The following is a 20776-nucleotide window of genomic DNA, read 5'->3' on the forward strand; positions in this document are numbered from 1 at the left end:
AGTGAGTGCTCTTCACCATTGAAAGTGGTGGCCTAGGCTATGACACTGTACTCACCACACTGTGACTGGGTGTCATAGACCTTACAGTGGCTTCCTTATGTTTGCTCCTCTCCTTAATGAAAGGGATGCATTAGAAGGATCTTAAGACATATACTCTAGAGTTGACTGATATCCTACTATAGTAGCATACAGTAAGATATGTTTTTTCTAGAAGACTCCAAAAAAAACAACGATCCAGCGCATATGGTTAAAGATCTTCCAAATTTTTATTATCTCCAAGATGTGTAATACAGCATCACATAGACCTAAGCACTGCGTCCATTGTGTGGGCTACAAATTTCAGCCTACGCGTTTCGAGTGCGTTAAACGCTCTTAGTCATGGCAGTCACACTATGGACGCAGTGCTTAGGTCTATGTGATGCTGTATTACACATCTTGGAGCTAATAAAAATTTGGAAGATCTTTAACCATATGCGTTGGATCGTTGTTTTTTTTTTTGGAGTCTTCTAAATCAAACACGCTGGTCACATGGAGATTCAAGCTGTAGGAGCGGGAGTCTTCCCAAGATCCACTATATCGGGTGAGCGTTGCCAACTTACAATATACATTTTACGTGAGAACTATTATGCTCTTTCTAGGTTCTGGCTGTAATCAAACAAATTTTATATTATTTGTTTGGAATATTGTAGTTGACAATGCTGCTCCTGACCACAGAAATTATGCTGAGATCACCCTGGTCCAAAGTGATAGGATAAGTGTCCTTTCTAGAAGCCATTCCCGGCATGTATGCCAAATATAGGATCCAAACTGATGTGAACACAGTCTATGATGTTTCACATAAAGAGTGGAAAGAAATACCTTATAATTTTCCTCAACACTCTCACTCTTTTTGCCAATGAAGGGAAACCTACCAGAATAATACTCTATTCTGTAGTTCCAAGGGATTTACTCATGGGTATGTAACTTAAAAGAGTATAATTAAATCTACTTTAGACAGGTGCCCATATTAAACTCTAGTAAAATAACCCGGGGGCATATGTGTTGATTTTGGCTCTTTTTCTAGTGAATCTGCCGTTCAATCCAGGATGCTGGATGTGTGCACAGTGTAACAATAGAAGATAGTACCTGGAAAAAAGCAGCTTTGCATAAGAAATAAATGTGATTCTAACTTTCTTAGCAATTACCAGCTTAAGAGTTACAACACACAGACAACTACAGATACTCCATGTTTATTAACCCATTTTAGACCAGGCTGTTTCAATGCATTCCAAGTTTCCTGACATTGCCTTTGCCATGGCTGTATCTGTGCAGTTATTGGGGCATGTATCTTATTCTTATAATTTTTGTGGGGGAGGGAGTATGTTGAGGGTTGCTAGTCAGGCATTTTCTTTGTTTTACATTTTATGCCATTCACTGTATGGGATAAATAATCTTAATAAATGATAATCGTAAAAATGATAACTGCGTGTGTAGGTTTAACATTTTTAACATTACAGAAAACGTGAAGTAAAGCAAGTAAAGGTTTAGTATTTATTTGCTCATGTAATACCCAGTTGCCTTCATGCTCCCAAATAATGCAATAAATGAAAAAGTAAAATAAAATGAAAGACCCTCAAAAATCTGTCAAAGCGGTCAATAATACTGGTAATTTTGTGATTTAATTAAAAAAACTTTTACCCAGTAGTTTTTATGTTTTACCTCTTCTCGATATGTGAGATACTATTACATAGGAGTATTGGAGGGAATGGTTTCGGTTATGTGCCCTACTCTTACTTGGTGGGGATCTACTGAATTATGTAATATATTATGTTTGCACCACTTGTGACTGTCAACCCTTTGGATCCTGGGATTAAAATATAATGCAAATATACACAATTTACTGCAACACATAATTTTTGCTATTCCTGTTGTAGACTTGGGTTCAAACACCATATAGGAATTTAAAAGAAAAAGTAGGAAAAAAATGTAAAAATCACCCCACTCCCTTTTTTGTCTACAAAATATATCAACAAAACATATAATGTAATCCTGAGTTAAAAAACATGTAATCTATTTTATGCCTGTGTTTTTGCCATCCGGTCTATATTAACTATAGCTTGAGCGGGGCCTGCAGCAGATTATATCCTAATCTATAGCCCAGTCGGGGCCTGGTTAGAGGCCAGAGGCTCCAGGGGGAACATCAAGAGTTGGCGCACAATGTAAAAGTTGTGTAATGTAAAAAATGTAGAGTTGACACACAAAAAAGAAGCTTGCAAAAAAGTGTTTTTTTTTTTCACCCAACAACTTCCAAGAAATTTGAACCAAACATTAAAATTACCATGACCCCCTTTAGTTAACCCATTAATGATGAGAACCATACTATTAGGACACATTTACATGAACATATGCCCACCAGGCCGTTGCTGGGTGGGCATACATTCCCGCTCCATAGAGCTTGCGGCCGTACATACGTCCCTCATGTGGTCGTGTGAATGCGGCCTTATGGTGTATAAAGATGACTCGCCATACATGACCATGAGCTTATGCAGCCTCCAACACCCTCTATCATTGCCATTTGTGTTAACAGTTTAAGTGCCGTGGTCAAGTGTGATCTGTGTACATAAATAAAGGCTGTGCATTGGGCACTGCCCTCTAGGATTAAGTCGTTATTCACATGAACATATGGGGGACGTATATACGGCCACAAGCTTGTGGCCGTGCATACGTCCCCCATAGATGGCAATAGAAGCACGGAACGAGACGGTACCGCTCTGTGCATGGGGAAAAGTTAGGACATGTCCTAGCTTTCCCCGTGTGCACGGCCGTATGCGGTGTATTTCTATAGAGAGGTGAGGAGTCACCCCCCTCCTCTCCATGGCGCCGAATGGATGCCAGGGCACATCATGGAGGCAGGGTCTATTAAACATTTAGTAATGTAACAATATACAGGAATAAAGAGTAAAAACAAACAAAATAGTGTGACTTTTTACACTGCTCCATACAGGAAGTATGAAAAAGTTATTAACCTCAGATTATAGTGATACAGCAAAAAGATTTTTCTTCGAAGGTTTACATTTTTTAAAGTTGGTTAAAACACACCAAAAACCTATATGAATTTGGTGTCTGCGTAGAATTTTTTTCCAGCTTCCCAGTATATAGCAAGGAATATTCAGTACTGACACTAGTAAGTAAAAGTCATTGATTTTATTAAAAAAGTGGGGAGTTAAAAAACAAAAAAAGAAAAAAAAAAGGAATTGCGAAAACTAAAAAGTGCCAGCTTGTTAACCTTATGCCTATGTTCTTCTTCTTTAATTTAGGACTTCACATGTTTTCTGGAGATAGCTCAGGACTGATCATCATGTGGAATACAAACATTAGAAGTTCCCAACAGAATCCGTTAGAGCTCTGGGGCATTTTAAAGGTAAAATTCCAACGTTTACTGTTGTCCTTTTAGATAATAAAAATTGATGTCATCGCTAGATGAATGTGTGTGAGGGAACCCACACTGTACCCTCCTACACATGCCATCCCATTATTTGATGAGCTGCACTGTACATTTTGGGATGCTTTGAATTTACATTATGAAAAAAATTACTTCCTACCCCACTTCATTTAAAATCTTCAGTTTTATTCAGCGTCCATATACATGTAGCACTTTTGTAAATCCTATGTACTATTTAACTGAAAAAAATAAATCATTTTAGGAAATAAAAGAAGCCGATCTGAAAGGAATTGCTGTGAATCACTTGCAAGTTCATCCAAATGGAAGACGTCTTCTAATTCATACTAAGGACAGCACAGTTCGAATCATGGATCTTAGAATGTAAGCTATATACTCATTTTTTTTTTCTTGTTTGCTTTTGTGTCTCTAGTTGTGAAATCCTTTTTAGTTGCTGTTTATGTATAGTTGTGTGTATAAACATAGAACCAGGTTGAGAACTGTTTGTTTTTCATTTCCTTTTTAGATTAGTTAAAATGTTGGTTAAATGGTTAACTTCGCTTTCTAATTTTATTTTAGATTGGCTGCAAAAAAATATATTGGAGCCACAAATTACAGGGAAAAACTTTGCAGTGCCTTTACACCATGTGGAACATTTGTCATAGCGGGTAGCGAAGATGGGGTTGCGTATGTATGGAATTCTGAAACAGGTGAGACCTGAGGATGAGGGGGATTTATCAAGGCTTGTACGCCAGTTTTACCCCTTCCGGTACCGCCACACCAAGCAGGCATGGTGGAGTATGCATTGGACAGGTTGCTCTATTCCCATGTCTTTGCACTATCTATACCTTGTGTCAACTGGCGACCTGGCGCAGACTATAGTGCAATTGTACACCAGGCAGGACCAAGTGTATAGTTATGCGGTGGCACAGCCACCATCCTGTTGTATTATGATATCGCTGCCTACTGACATAACCAGCATACTGTTGCATGGTGGGGCAGCGTTTAATAAATTGCCCCCTGGGAATCTGTTGCACTTTCTCACTTTTTATTGTGATACTTGGATCGATTGACTTCAGCTAGTTTATGTATTGTTGTTTTTTCATTGTTTCAATGTGTTTCATTCTAGTTCCTCAGTTTGTACAAGACAATGAATGTTACCTTATTTACTTCCCATCTTGTCACTTAGGTCATGCATACCTCCCAACTTTTGTGGAGGAGAAAGAGGGACAAAATGGCGACGCGCGAAGTGCGCCGCGGCGATTTTTTTTTTTTTTTTTTTTTTTACCCACAGAAGCCACACCCTAGCCCCTAACCACACCCCCTGCCCACGCCACTGCTCATACCTCCAACGCATCCACTGGCACCAATGTATATTTATGTATTTAATTGGGGGGCATATTCCACTCCCCCTAGACAACGAGCATGTCCCCCCCTAGACAACGAGCATGTCCCCCCCCCCCTAGACAACGAGCATGTCCTCCCCCCAGACAACGAGCATGTCCCCCCCCCCAGACAACGAGCATGTCCCCCCCCCAGACAACGAGCATGTCCCCCCCCAGACAACGAGCATGTCCCCCCCCAGACAACGAGCATGTCCCCCACCTAGACAACGAGCATGTCTCCCCCTGACCCCTAGACAACGAGCATGTCCCCCCCTAGACAACGAGCATGTCTCCCCCTGACCCCTAGACAACGAGCATGTCCCCCCCCCTAGACAACGAGCATGTCCCCCCCCCTAGACAACGAGCATGTCCCCCCCCCTAGACAACGAGCATTCCCCCCCCTAGACAACGAGCATGTCTACCCCCGACCCCTAGACAATGAGCATGTCCTCCCCTGTGGCTGCGTGCCCTTTTTTGTGTGTAGGTTTTTTTTATTTTTGTCTTCCAGGACCGTGCCTGCTGTGGACTGCTTCGGATTCGAAGGATTACGTCGATGACCGACATTTCTAACAAATAAAATGGTCAACGAGGGTGTGTCTGCGTTTTTTGTCCAATAAAATTTTCTGAAAACGGTGTGATTATTTATTTTTTTGCGACACTCTTCATAGTTTGCCATATTAGTGGTGCCGGCTACATGACGGTGCTCATTACTAAGGGCTGGCCTTAGTGTTTGCCTTTTTTGGCAAATTCACACTAACGCCCATACCATTACCCCGGTACCCACCGCCACCAGGGGTGCCGGGAAGAGCCGGGTACAAACCAGTACCTGACCGTCTATAGATGGTCAGGTAGTGGGGCGGCTGCAGGCTGTTATTGTTGCGCTGGAATAGCCCCCTAACAGTGGGCTATCCCAGCTCAGTAATGGTGGCTGCTGCTGCTTTTTTGTAGCTGGCTGATTTGAAAAATAGGGGGTACCCCATGCCGTTTTTTCTTCAAATTTTTGACAAAAATATGCGTGGGGTTCCCCCTTTAAAGGGGGCTCCAAGGCTGTTTCCCCCATTTTTACAAAAATATGGGGGGAAAAACGGCATGGGGTGCCCCCTATTGTTCAAATCAGCCAGCTACAAAAAAGCAGCAGCAGCCTGCCATTACTAAGCTGGGATAGGCCACTGTTAGGGGGCTATTCCAGCGCAACAATAACAGCCTGCAGCCGCCCCACTACCTGACCATCTATAGACGGTCAGGTACTGGTTTGTACCCGGCTCTTCCCGGCACCCCTGGTGGCGGTGGGTACCGGGGTAATGGTATGGGCGTTAGTGTGAATTTGCCAAAAAAATTAAGGCAAACACTAAGGCCAGCCCTTAGTAATGAGCACCGTCATGTAGCCGGCACCACTACTACGGCAAACTATGAAGATTGTCGCAAAAAAATAAATAATCACACCGTTTTCAGAAAATTTTATTGGACAAAAAACGCAGACACACCCTCGTTGACCATTTTATTTGTTAGAAATGTCGGTCATCGACGTAATCCTTCGAATCCGAAGCAGTCCACAGCAGGCACGGTCCTGGAAGACAAAAATAAAAAAAACCTACACACAAAAAAGGGCACGCAGCCACAGTGGAGGACATGCTCATTGTCTAGGAGTCAGGGGTAGACATGCTCGTTGTCTAGGTAGTCGGGGGTAGACATGCTCGTTGTCTAGGGGGGGGGGGAAATACTCATTGTCTAGGGGTCGGGGGGAGACATACTCATTGTCTAGGGGTCGGGGGGAGACATACTCATTGTCTAGGGGTCGGGGGGAGACATACTCATTGTCTAGGGGTCGGGGGGAGACATGCTCGTTGTCTAGGGGGGGGGGTAAATGCTCGTTGTCTAGGGGGGGGACATGCTCGTTGTCTAAGGGGGGGACATGCTCGTTGTCTGAGGGGGGGACATGCTCGTTGTCTAAGGGGGGGACATGCTCGTTGTCTAAGGGGGGGACATGCTCGTTGTCTAGGGGGGGGACATGCTCGTTGTCTAGGGGGGGGACATGCTCGTTGTCTAGGGGGGGGACATGCTCGTTGTCTAGGGGGGGACATGCTCGTTGTCTAGGGGGGGGACATGCTCGTTGTCTAGGGGGGGGGACATGCTCGTTGTCTAGGGGTCAGGGGGAGACATGCTCGTTGTCTAGGGGTCAGGGGGAGACATGCTCGTTGTCTAGGGGGGGGAATGCTCGTTGTCTAGGGGGGGAAATGCTTGTTGTCTAGGGGGAGGGGACATGCTTGTTGTCTAGGGGGAGGGGACATGCTTGTTGTCTAGGGGGGGGGACATGCTCGTTGTCGCAGTAAAGGGGAGGGGTCCTATGGAGCGCAGTAAAGGGGAGGGGTCCTATGGAGCGCGCAGTGAAAGCTATAAAAACCACATTTGATATTTTCCTTCCCGCTTCCCAGTACAGGGCCTGGAATATTTAATACTGTCACTAGGAAGTATAATTTGTTACACAGAAACAGGCCGCACACAGCTCTGTACGTGGAAAAATAAAAAAGTTATTGATTTTTGAAAGTGGGGAGTGAAATATGGAACGCAAAAATTAAAAAGGGCCAAGTCCTTATAGGGGTTTTCCTGCAAATACAAATTAGTTCCTATCCACAGGATCGAGCCTAAGTTGCTGATCAGTGGGGTCTCAGTGATGAGATCCCCACAGATCATGAAAACGAGGGATCCTATATACCTCCATCGGACCCCTCGTCGCTCCGTCAGAGTAATGGAGCAGACGGCTTTGTATGACCATTCTGCTCCATTACTGTCATAGAGCGATGACATGTACCTTATGTGGACCCCAACAGACCCCTCGTTTTCATGATCTGTGGGGGTCACATCACTGAAACCCCCACACATCAGCAGGTTAAGCCCTGTCCTATGGATAGGGCCTAACTTGTATTTGTGGGAAAACCCCTTTAACCCCTTAACGCTCTGCGCCGTAGCTCTACGGCGCAGAGGTATAGAGAATGTATGGAGAGGGCTCACGGGCTGAGTCCTCTTCATACAAGGTGGGGGGTTTTGCATGTTGCAGAAAACCCCCACCGCTAATAACCGCGGTCGGTCATTGTCGCCGGCAAAGTCGCCGGTGGCGTTTAAAAGACGGCGGTGTGCGGGCGCCGCCATCTTTTTTACGATCGCCGTGCCCCCGAACGTCATCGGGGGGAGGCGATCGGTTGCCGTGGTAGCCTCGGGTCTTCTTTTGACACGAGGCTACATGGCTTCTGCAGATTCGTTACAATGAGCCAGAAGTATTGCAGTATATGGTAGGAGCGATCTGACCATCTAGGGTTAATGTACCCTAGATGGTCTAAGAAATAGTGAAAAAAAAAGAAAAAAAAAAGTTTAAAAAATAAAAAAAATTAATGAAATATTAAAAATTCAAATCACCACCCTTTCCCTAGAACTGATATAAAACATAATAAACAGTAAAAATCACAAACATATTAGGTATCGCCGCGTCCCAAAATGCCCGATCTATCAAAATATAAAAACGGTTACGGGCGGCGGTGACCTCCGAGGCGGGAAATGGCGCCCAAATGTCCGAAATGCGACTTTTACACCTTTTTACATCACATAAAAAATGAAATAAAAAATGATCAAAATGTCGCACAGACCTCAAAATGGTAGCAATGAAAACGTCGCCTCATTTCGCAAAAAATGACCCCTCACACATCTCCCTGCACCAAAGTATGAAAAAGTTATTAGCGTCAGAAGATGGCAAACATTTTTTTTTCTTTTTTGTACACATTCGTTTAATTTTTGAAAATGTATTAAAGCACAATAAAACCCGTATAAATACGGTATCACCGCGATCGTAACGAACCAAAGAATAAAGCTGACGTGTTATTTTGAGTGCAGAGTCAAAGTCGAAAAAACTGAGCCCACAAGAACGTGATGCACGTGCGTTTTTTTTCAATTTTTCCACATTTGGCATGTTAAAATAAATAACATTACGGGAAAGTAAAATTTGTTACGAACAAAATAAGCCCTCACACAGGTCTGTACACGGAAAAATGAAAAAGTTATGGATTTTTGAAGTTGGAGAGCGAGAAATGAGAGGAAAAACCCTGCGTCCTTAAGGGGTTAAGGGATTAAGTATATGGTACAATAAAAACAGAATAGAAGGGCACTGGGGGGATTAGGGATGGGGGCAGGGGGTCTATGGAGGAAAGTGAAGTGTTTAACCCTTTAGCTGCTGCCTGCAGTCACTGTAGAGTACCTGTTCTCACACTGCAGCAGCTGCACACACTCAGCTCTGCTTCATCAGACGAACTTCAGTGAGGAGCAGGAGGAGGTGGGGGCAGGGAGCTGCTGCTAGGGGATGATGTAGCAGTGCTGGAGAGCTCCTGTCTGCACGGAGGCTGATCCCCTGGGGCTCCTGTGCAGGGGCAGTGCAGAGAATATGACACTCTGCACTGCGTCATCCATCCATCCATGTGCCTGCATCCTGTGCCGAGTGGCAGCCTGAGGACAGGGAGGGCTCTGCCTCCCAGGGGAGGGGATGGGGGAGGTGCCGGCCCTGCAGCAGACAGCCCGGGAGCTGGAGAGGAGGAGGACACTGCATCCCGCCCCCTGGCTGCTCTGTATCCTGAGCAGGACGGAGGCGGGACTCGGGGGCGGGACAAGACGGAAAAATCCGTGACAGAAATAACCGGGACTTTCACTTAACGGCCCGTGCAGGCGGGACAAGGGTTAAAAAACGGGACTGTCCCGCCCAAAACGGGGCGGTTGGGAGGTATGGTCATGTGTTCTCCTTATAACCTGTTAACACTGACGTGTATTTGTGTAACAGACAGGAAGTCTTTTTCACTTCCTGCCAATGGATGATACCAAACAGACTCTACACAAAGGGGAGCACAATTCTTATCATGGCTGCTGCTGATTATGCCTCACATAGTGCTCTTCTTCAGGGAATTATCGTAGGAAAAGTACTTTTCCTGAAGTGTCACCTCATTTTGCACTGAAATGTAATTCTGTGGTTGTTTCTTTTATCCTAGGAGATCAGGTAGCAAAATACACAGATCTATCCTATACAGCCCCACTTCGAGATGTGGCCTTTCACCCTCATGAACACATGGTTGCATTTTGTGCCTTTGGACCAAGCCAGCCAATCATTGTATATATTTATGACTACAAGGGTGAGCAGCATTACTGGTACAAGATTTATTCTGCTAATGCAACCTCCTTTTTTTATTAATACAAATAATGGAAAAAATGTAAACCTTCATTTTAACATCTACTTTGACTGTACAGTCCAGACTGTAAACTGCTCAAAATATAAGTAATAATCCATTATAACGCAGCACTCCAGTGTTTCACTTTCTCAATGAATAATTTTTCAAGCAAACTATTCATATGTGATGCCTCCATTAATAAATGAGGCTATTAATTAATAGTTAAATAATATATGTATTATATATTAATTATATATAAATATCAAAATTATATCAAAATATCATGTCTTCTGCACATGGCGGCACTGAATAGGTCCCTCTAGATCTTCCTCCTGTTTTATTTTCATATTTCCCTACTATAAAAAAGTTTTTGTTGCTACTTAAATGTATTAGACATGGCTAACTGGTAGGTTCCTTACCTGCAAAGTAAGTTATAACAAAATTTGTCTTAATCTGATATACAATACTGTATAGGTAGGAGTTGAAAGGACTTCTGTATAATCTTTACGTGACTTTTCTGTGCCTGAGTTTTGTTTCTTTATCTTAGTTGCCCAACTTGAAGCTGAAACGGTGCAGGCGACCGGCGATGCAAATGGACAAAGTAGTTCAGATGTTCTTACATTTCAAGATGCTGTTATTGCTGCAAAATCCTCCATGCGAATGATGAAAGTGAAGCAGAAATTGGATTCTGTTTTGGTTAGTTTTTACATTTTTCTTAGATGTACAGCTTGCTATTTGTTCATATTTATGTACTATGATGTAACGTGTAAACTTTTCAATACATTGAGGCACATTTACTGCGCCAGTTTTCAAACAGACTTTGCATGTTCTTTTATGTGTAAACTGCTTGCACATGTATTTAAGAAGTGTCCGGGCCACACATGTTTTGGTAACATTGTGTTTCTACTACGTTAACTAAACGGGAAGGAAAAGCAATCTTACCTCAAAGTGCGATCGCAGGTGGTGCTTTTGGATTGCATTTCAAAGGGCAACCAAAATCCCACTTGTGAACGTGCCTCAGGGGCTCTACAAAACACGTCATGGCACCTGAAAACTATTCTATCAAAATCTGCCCTGCAAAAGCTTAATGGCTCCTTTCCTACCACGCTTCGCCATGTGCCCAGATAGCGGGTTACATCCACATATGGCGTGTCCTCTTACTCGGAAGAAACTGCACAATATATCCATAGGTGCATTTTCTAGTTTTATTCAGTTTGCTGTGGGTAAATTTTACGGCTAATTAAACGTATTAATGACAAATATTAGTGAATTCCAAACCAAACCTTTATTTTGTTTGAAGTTTTGTAAAACACTTCAAGGGTTAACGAGCTTCCTACCTGCTGTTTTGAATAGTTTGAGGGGTGAAGTTAATAGAACGGGGTGATATGTGGGGGTTCTATGAACAGCAATTCCAAAACACCTATAGAGTTAAAATAGTCCTTAAAATAATTGATTTTAAAATTTTCTTGAAAATTTGGAAGAATGTGTCGTAATAAAACAAAAGGACACTTATAAAATGACACAAAGCTGAGATATGGTGAATGTTTGTCTTATTGCCAAATGAGTTACTAACTATAACTTTGAAAAACAGAACTTTTTGAAATTTGAAAATAGCACAAACTCAAAAACACTTGGGTAAGTTAAAGCCTAAAGTTTTAACCAGATAAAGTGACTCGAACTGGATTTGAAAAATGAGCCTTGGTCATCAAAGAACAAATGAGCTTGGTCACTAGGGGGTTAAAGAGCTTTTCGGTGCCAACAGTCCATTGTAATCCACGTAATCTGTTTTCTTTCTTCATGTGATTTCTTTGTAGTTCCATTAGAACAAAACATTATTCTTAATATTCCTGTAACTTTCATTGTTTGTTCTACCACTTCATTATTAAACCAGTGATCATGCCGATGTAGTATCAAGCCCCGCAGATCTGGGTTACATCATTACTGCTGCTGGCTATCCAGGTGGTTATCTGTGTCAGTGTCTTACCCAACCTTCCTTTCAACCAGGCAGTGAAAGAGATAATTCACGATGTGTAAGCGGCATATGTGAGTTAATTCTGAAGCCAACTGTTATATTTGGGTTGTTCTACCCAGGGCATATTTATTATGTATGAAGCTTTTTGTGATAATATGACATGTGGTGTTTGATGTGTGTCATGTGTTTAATCTGATCTTACTTTGTAATGGCTCCTTTGCTTGGCCCACCATTAAGATATCTGACCCTCTCCAGTGATAAATGTCTCAAATTCTTCACCTAAAAATATTTCTTGGTATATCCCTTCAGTAGCACTCCTCCAAAAATGTTTAATCTGTGACCTTTTGGAAAGGTTCATGTATATTGTAGGTAAGGTTATCTTCTTCTTTCTCATGTGAACGGCCGTCAGACCCTGACTGATCCATCATGTTGTGTGTGGGCAGGAAGTCAGTTTCTCAATCCATTGCTATAAGACTCTCATTGAGGGGATCTAAGCAAGGAACCATGCTGTGCCTAAGCAGGAGTCAAGGACTCCCATATACAGCCACTTTTTATTTCACTACATATTTATAATCTATTACTGTAATATTTTTTAATCAGTTATGATTTTTGCAGCCAAATGATGACTTGTGTGTCAAGATTGGGAATCCTTTGATCAGTCCTGTTGAAACTACTTGCCAAATTACACCTCATTAATAATTGTGGTAGAGGGCATGGTATAGTTTGATTTGTATTATCTTAATTCCCCCTTCTTTTTTGACTACTATGTCTTCCGACTGCACAAGTATACTGTCCATATTAGGCATAGAGCAAATGCTTCACTTCTCATCCCGGCACAAGTTCTGCATTACAAAGGATGATGCAAAGGATGTGTCCAAAACCTGTCCTAAATGTAATAGTATCAGATTTTGAAAACCTGTATTCTTTTAACTTACTGAGGACTGTCAAGTGGCCTTACACTAAGTTGTTTAAACTGGGACCATTCACCACTAGCATCTATAGAACTGTGAAACCAAATAATAATGTGAGCTGGGAAAGGATTTGCTGCTCTATGAGGCACATAAAACTAGAAACGTGGCACAGGATATGGCCTTAAACAGTTTCGGGAAAAAAACAAGCATGTCACAATTGTATGTATACATTGTGAATGGAAAAGGAGCCGTGGCACACACCCTGAAGCCCATAGCCCTCCTACAGTTTTTGGTACAGAGTAGAGGCACACTACATCAGAGATTGCTTTACTTCATCATGGCTCTCACTGCAAACTATACCATCAACACAGAAAGGAAATTTAGTGTGGATTATTAAAATAGCTTGCCAAATTGTTTCTCCAATGGGGTTCACAATCTAATTAACCTACCGGTATGTTTTGGAGTGTGGGAGGAAACAAGAGGACTTGGAGGAAACCCACGCAAACACGGAGAGAACATACAAACTCTTTGCAGATGTTGATCCTGGGACTTGAACCCAGGTTCCTTTAGCACTACAGAATATTGGGCCTCTGAGAAAGCTCTTACTTGGTACTGGGGCTCTTGTTGAGTTTTTTAGGTGTTAAGATATTGCACAGGAGAATAACTGTTTCTTCCACGTATGGAAAGTTTGTTGGGACGCCGTCAAAGTTGTGTTTGTAGAGCTCATAATATTATGCACCTTTATCTGTCTATCCAGCCCTCCCCCCCCAGTGTATGAACAGTTCCAGGAAGGAAACTTTGGGATTTGAACTGGTTTTTCCAGCAATTCTTTTTGTCACCTGATACTTTAGTTCAACATGACATTATATTTCTGTTTACTGTACAGATGATGTAAATCTACTCTCATTTTTATAGACTTTGTTTCAGAATATGCTGCAGCTAGAAAAGGGTGTTATTGGAGTTTTGAGGTTTATGAACCCAGAATGAAAGTATTCACTTAACTCCGGTTGAGCTCATGGGATGCTCACATATGGCTCACCCACATATGGTATTTAATGATTAAATTACGCTAAGCCCTGTACATAAAATTGATATAACCTGCATTATTCTTAATTTTTTACCACCCTTGACTTTGATATTGGCTTTGGGAACATGAATATCCAGCATAACCCAAGTCTATATACCCCATAAAAGGTGTATATATGTAGTGTACATGTCTGAAACAATTAAGTGGCAGTCTATACATGTGCCATCTACAATAGAGATGAGTTGTAGTGTCTACTAGATGTCTGCAGGCTGACATTGAACCCCAGCTAGCAGTGTTTCTCCAGAATTTAATATCCAGTATTAAATGTTTGAGATTGAGAATAATGTAGGTGTCTCTTTTCAATCTTACTTCCACATAGTGACTCCTGTGTGGGGGCTGCCTGTTTATGTGTGAATCCATTGTTATATTTTATGTTCTGGTATTATCCCAAGCCGTCCTGTGACAGGTGTTCTTTGCACAGGTGCATTCTCTGTGTGGGCGTGAGGTTGGGAGTGTTGCCAAGCACTGCCATTTCTCTAGTAATCCACAAACAGTCATAACCAGGGGATGTACTATGTAAACAGATACAATAGGGGCAGCTAGCAAAAGTGAGAAAAGGAATTACATGATGGATAATTGTTTCAATTCCATGAAAGACCTGCTGGACTCTGTCTTCCATCTGTGCAGCTCTCTTCTTAAGCTTATTAGGACATATTTCATTATGTTCTTTAAATGGGTTATCCCCATTTGTAAAGCTGTCCAGTTTTCCCAGCACAGGGGATAACAAGGTGGTCAGTGGGGGTCTGATTGCTGGGGCCCCCACCAATCACAACAGTGGAACCCCCAACTCTTCATACTACAGGGATCTCCTTCTCAGTCATGGATGGAGTGGCAGGACAAGTGTGCATCCTGCTGCTCCATTCTTTTCTCGGATAAAGACCTTATTTGTCTATAGCTAGTAAAGTAAGTCTCTGCACAATGCTTGCTGGCAGGAAGTGCCTGTGTCAGAGATGCTCTTGTAATGCAGGAGGGGAGGAGCAAGTGGCAGAGATCACTGCAGTGTGCAGACAAAAAAGGTTATTCATGAAAAGAATTCAACCATAGTCAGAAGATTTACAGACTGATCCAGGGGCAACCAAAATTGTAAACACCAGGACTGATAAAGACAGGTTAATATTATATTTGTGAAATGCTGTATTTTTGTTCATTACATTAAATTGGAGAATGTGTTATTTTGTTATACTGAGTATATTTAAGAATCTTGTCTTTGTGGGAATACCCCTTTAACTGTTTTAGACTTAAATAGCTATGCTGATTTCAAAACTGTAGTTAGTTTTCTTCTGTCACATGAAGATTTTTCTTTTATCTTATCTTAAAGGAAACCTACCACCTCGGATCTACCTATTAAGGTAGATCCTGTGGCAGGTTCCTCTAATGTACAGTTGTATAGCCCTTTTTAGAGGTAATTTTTTGGTGGCCCATAAGTTTTGTAAATTATAATTTGTACAATGACCGGCTGCGCGGACACGGCTCTGAACCCGGAACTTCTGCGCATGCCCAGAACCCAAATTCTCAGACAAGTGTGCGCAGCTACCTGGAGCTGTGCGCTGAATATGTCAGGGTAGAAGGAACACAAGAGGCTACTGGGGTGTGGAGTAGCCGTGTCGTGTAGCCTCAGCTCCGGCTACTCCACACCCCAGTAGCCTCTTTAGAAAATTTGAAGATTCTCCAAATTTAAAATTTACAAAACTTATGGGCCACCAAATTAGCCCTAAAAAGGGCTGTACAACTGTACATTAGAGGAACCTGTTACCGGATCTACTGAAGTACTCTCGTATTGGCTGAGAGTCAACTTCCCTCAGGTAGAAGGGGGTAAAGGAAAACCTTGGACACCAGCAACAGGTTCATGTCTAGGCTGCAGTTACCACTTTTTTGTAAATATGGAAGCACAGAATAAGGACATTACACTCCTCCGTCGTAACCACTCCAGCATCAGTATATTTATGGCTCAGGTTTTAGGAGGCTGCCTAGGCAATTGGGCTGACTAATTTTGTACTCTTTCTGTTTGAAGCTGCAGGGACTCTGGATAAAAGACAGAAGCAGTTTCTACCGCTTCTGTCATCTTCTTTTTTTCTTATACTCAGCACTCGATTGAGCAATGTGCAGAGAGTACTGCCTCTATTGGCCTTGGTGTTTTCCTGATAAAGCACATTATCAACTTGATACCAGAATAGGCTGCGACTGGGTCTATAAGAGGCCTCTCACTACACTTTTTTTGAATGGTGGGTTAGCACGTATGCTTTGTTTGAATATTTAGCTAAATATACCAACTAGGATGTTTTATAAAGTTATAAAATTCAATCTCATTCCAGTTAAAGAAGTGGCACAGAAAGTCTTGGGACAGAGAGGTGCCAGATTTATGATACAGATTATAAGATATCCACCAAGGTTGCATGATGATATAGTTGCCTCACTTTATTTTTCTATTTCACTGTTACTTTACATACTTTTGTGTAAGTTTGATCTCAGTCTATTTTGTTCCAAAACGTAGCCAAATTGAGACTTATTCTAAATGTATGAGATTTTTTTGCATAAAGAGTATGTGACTAAAGCCCAAAATGAATGTGGGTTTAGCTGATTTGCTTATCATTTGCAATGTCAGCTTAGCACCAATAGCAGGTGGCTGTTTTTCCCCCTCCTTTTAATGAATGTTAAAAAAAATTCCTGTAACAAATTAATACTTATAAAGCTAAGTTTCCATGCCGTTGTTTCCAACTATTACTACAAAACGTATTTGTTATACATAATTGTGGTAATACCACTTCATGTTAACCCAGCCTAATACCAGCCACAGAGTTGGCATTACTGAGCCCCTTTCCTCAGTACATGATGGTTGTAAAACTTGGGTCATTAAAGAAACCGTTATATCCAATATGTATTATTATGCATTTTTTTATTGCATTGAGACACATGACATGTAACACTTAGAGGGAACTTGTCATCAGGAGCCTTTTTTCTGGCTCCCTCATGTCCATAGAGTATAGTGTACACATTTCCAAAGACTTTTGTATAGTAAAACTGACTCTGTATGCAGAGCTGTGTCTTTAGTCCCATGGGAGTGGCCAATGAAGAGTGGGGCAGACATGTACGACTTCCTGAGGGGTAGGGCGAAGCGGGAGAAGTAGGGCAAAGCGGGAGGAGATATGCATGATGGAAAGGGGGCAAAACCACTCCTCACTGGGCACTCCCATGGGACTAGGGACACCGCTCTGCATACAGAAGGTTAAACTTTGATGTAACTTATCTTTATTTAAAAAAAAAAAAAAAAAAAGACAGTTTTACTACTGTATAAAAACTCTTTGGCAATGTGTACACTATTCTCTATGGGGACATGGGGGAGCCAGAAAAAGGGCTCCTGATAACATGTTCCCTTTAGGTTGTTTTAATGATGTCCTATAGAATACATAATTCATATAAAAATGAATATATATATATATATATATATATATATATATATATATATATATATATATATATATATATAAGGCAAGGCTTCAATAGGGCACCATAAGGTCGATTTTAATGGGAATTCAACACTTGCTGTCTGGTTCCTTCACAGATGACAGCTGATGGTTATAAAGACTTTAGCCAGCAGTACATCCATGATCAGCTTAAAGGGATTTTCTAGACAATACATATCAATGCCCTCTATAGGATCAGCTGTACCATGGATGGAGAAAGTAGCAGACATCTGTGTACTTTTTGTAGTGTGCATTTAAGGGTTGTCCAGGAATAAGCACTTATATGGCTGGGGGAGGGGGGGAGTCTTTAAAAATAAAATATAACTTATACTCTCCTGTCTCCCTGCTCCTGTTTCCTGCAGTGCTGCATATATCATGTATGTATGTATGTTAAATACTTATTCCCAGACAACCCCTTTATGGCTTCAAAGCCACTACTTGGATTGTAGAGATATCTGCTGTAATGCTGTAGGTCTAAGACTGTTGGCATCCTTCTCCCTAAAGTCTTCAAGGGTACCAGGTTACATCCCTTTCTTAATGAGTAGTTTCTTTCAATGGGCACACTTCCATTCTTCTCCCAATTCTTCTTTCTTGCATCAGCTAAATAGAATGGATGAATGGGGCCCTGTAATCCCGTTTCAGTCAATCCCTGGTAACTCCACTTCTAATCTCTCTATAATGGTCTTCCTAACCCATAAAATGAAACATATACAGGCAGTCCCTGGGTTACTTACAAGATAGGTTCTGAAGTTGAAATTGTATCTAAATCGGAACTGTATATTTTATAATTGTAACTCCGGACAAAATTCTTTGGTCTCTGTGACAATTGGATGTTAGATTGTCATAAGAACCAGGATTAACAATAAAGCTTCATTGTAGACACATTTGATAACTTTTAAAATCTGTTTATTGTAGCCTAGGGCTAAAGTACAGTAAATTACCAAGGGCGGTTTGTAACTAGGGGGTCATCTGTAAGTCGGGTGTTCTTAAGTAGGGGACCGCCTGTACTTACCTTCTCGGTCCCTCTAGGTATCCCGTGGCTGATATAGAGCTGGGACAGGTGACGGGTGGGTGTGGCCGGCATGGTATGAGCGCAGCTTCTGTTTCACTGTAAACAAATATGCAGCCCCCAACCACATTGCTATTTTTTATATCTCTCAGACAACTCCTTTAAAGCAGTTTCAGACAGTGTTAGGCAGTAGCCCCTATGTAACCATTGCACAACCTTTTGTGTGTGTTCTGGTAGCATTTATGTTCCAAGATTGTAGCTGGATTCAGAGCACGATGGTGCACTGGTGTGTGAGATGAACTCAGAACAAAACCCTCCCCCGGAGTAAGAAGCCTGTTACAGCAGGGGGAGGGGCTGTGCAGCAGTACATTGAAGAGACCTCATATAATACTGCATCAAATTGATACAATTGATGTACGAAATACATTATTCACAGCTGCTGCTAACACACAAGGGTATGGTTACAGAGTTCTCTAGGACTACTACATAAAAGTTTGCAGCTGGTTGTCAAATTGCTGACAGGTTCCCTTTAACAGTGTTTCTTTGGTGGTAAGTACGGTAGCTTTGTAGATCCTTGTGGAGCTATTATTTCACTTGCACATTTATTTGCAAATCAAAACTGGTCATCTCAGGGCTCATTATTCTAAGTACTGTACATACAAAAATGAAGATGAATAGCTTTTTACATTTTCAGCTTTATTACTTTTAAAGAAACATAATTGCCCCATTTTGCATGGGAATTGGGAACCATCGCTTGATTACCATTTACATAATTTGCATTAACTTGCTGAAAGGCAAACCGGTTTCCCTGAACATGGATAAAGTATTTATTCTAAATGCAAACCTGTTCTTATTGTTACATAAAACTGTTATCTCTGTCTAGCAAAAGTTGTAGTAAACAATCATTTTGACAGGACTGTGGTTTTTTCATGAAGCAAGCTGTAATATATTGTGAAAAAATAAGAATAATGTACTGGTTGTGTTAACCAACACCACTACTTGTTGTTGTAAAGGTGTTAAGCAATCCTCTCCACAACCTATATTTCTTAAATGAGTTGCTCCATAGTAGACAAATGCTTTTTTTTTCTATTAGAAGCTTCTTACTCTAATATTTACTCTTGTGATCAAAGAATATCAAAGCTGTAAAGCTGGCCATAGCAGTGGTCATCCCCTATTCATGCACGGGTTTAGGTTAGGAGTAATGTTCAGGGCCTTTTCTTTATTTTTTTAGCTAAACTTCTCTTCTGCCACCAGACTACCTCTGAACCTTCACAGCATGTAACCCACTGAACTTTGAAGGCATGCACTCTTATGTTACATTCACATGGCGGTATGCCTGGTGGGCGGGCATACTGCCATGTGCTGGAGAGGAGTAGGAGTTGACCCCTCCCCCCTCAATATAAAACAGCGGTGCACTGCCGCACACTTGGGAAAAGAAAGAGCATGCTCTATTTTCCCGGTGTACAGCACGGGGCCGTGCCACACATTTGTGGCACCATATCGCCGCTGGGCCGCCATTGCTGTCTATGGGGACATACCCACAGATGTGTGAATGCACCTGGTGGGCATTTATCAGGGCTTCTATGCCAGAAATAATTGGCAGCCATTGTGATTATTACGCGTGATGGTGTGGGGCGCCTCCTGCGGGTTAGTGTGTCGATGCATTACTGCACATTCACAAGTGAAAGTTTACAGCCTGTGCATATTTCTATGCCAGAGGGGCACGGGTCTCTTGGTGTATCCAGCAGCACCGTAAAGGCAGGGATTTCATCTCACAATCATCCCCTTTAGAGTTTTTATTTGATATATGTCACCACCGTGTTATCAACACACGCTTTTAGTCAACTGTGTTGTGAGCTTGAGCAAATCTTCTAGATTTGAGATCTGACCATCTTGCCATGTTTCTCAAACTAAAGGCAAGGCAGAAACTATAAGTATGCTCAGCCTGCAACAAAATTCAGGTACATGTCAAATAACAATAATAATAAAGACGAGGGATTACAGAGGAGGTTTAGAGAAAAGAAAGTGAACGTTAAATGCTATTAGAGAATGTGATAGGCCTGCCTGTGTTTTTAGGGCAAGTTTGAAAGTTTGGTAGAATAAGTTCAGCTTGGGAGCTTGGCTACAAAAATGGCTATGGAGCCTGGAGCCACTCAGGCTCATTTGAACAATTTTAAAGCCTTTTTCTGTAAAACAAATGGCAAAGAAACTAAAAGAAGAGCGGATTCTGCCAGAGGGACATACACCTGTAAGCATCTACCTGCCGGTAGATTTCCTTTAACCCCTTCACGCTCCGCACTGTGCATGTTCGGGGCAGAGGTGCAATGGCTGTATG

The 20776-nt window shown here is 41.9% G+C and overlaps 1 protein-coding gene across 4 annotated transcripts in view; it reads left to right on the forward strand.

Moving 5' to 3' along the window:
• Positions 1–20776, forward strand: part of AHI1 (Abelson helper integration site 1) — a 138263-nt gene that overhangs the window by 21405 nt on the left and 96082 nt on the right. For all 4 annotated transcript variants that reach the window (XM_072141474.1, XM_072141472.1, XM_072141475.1 and 1 more), the window contains exons 14-18: positions 3297–3400; positions 3684–3802; positions 3998–4128; positions 9825–9965; positions 10549–10697. In XM_072141474.1, coding sequence (XP_071997575.1) covers positions 3297–3400; positions 3684–3802; positions 3998–4128; positions 9825–9965; positions 10549–10697 — 644 coding nt within the window. The remainder of the gene's footprint in view (positions 1–3296; positions 3401–3683; positions 3803–3997; positions 4129–9824; positions 9966–10548; positions 10698–20776) is intronic.

This window comes from Engystomops pustulosus, chromosome 3 (assembly GCF_040894005.1).
Source record: "Engystomops pustulosus chromosome 3, aEngPut4.maternal, whole genome shotgun sequence".
Taxonomy (NCBI): domain Eukaryota; kingdom Metazoa; phylum Chordata; class Amphibia; order Anura; family Leptodactylidae; genus Engystomops; species Engystomops pustulosus.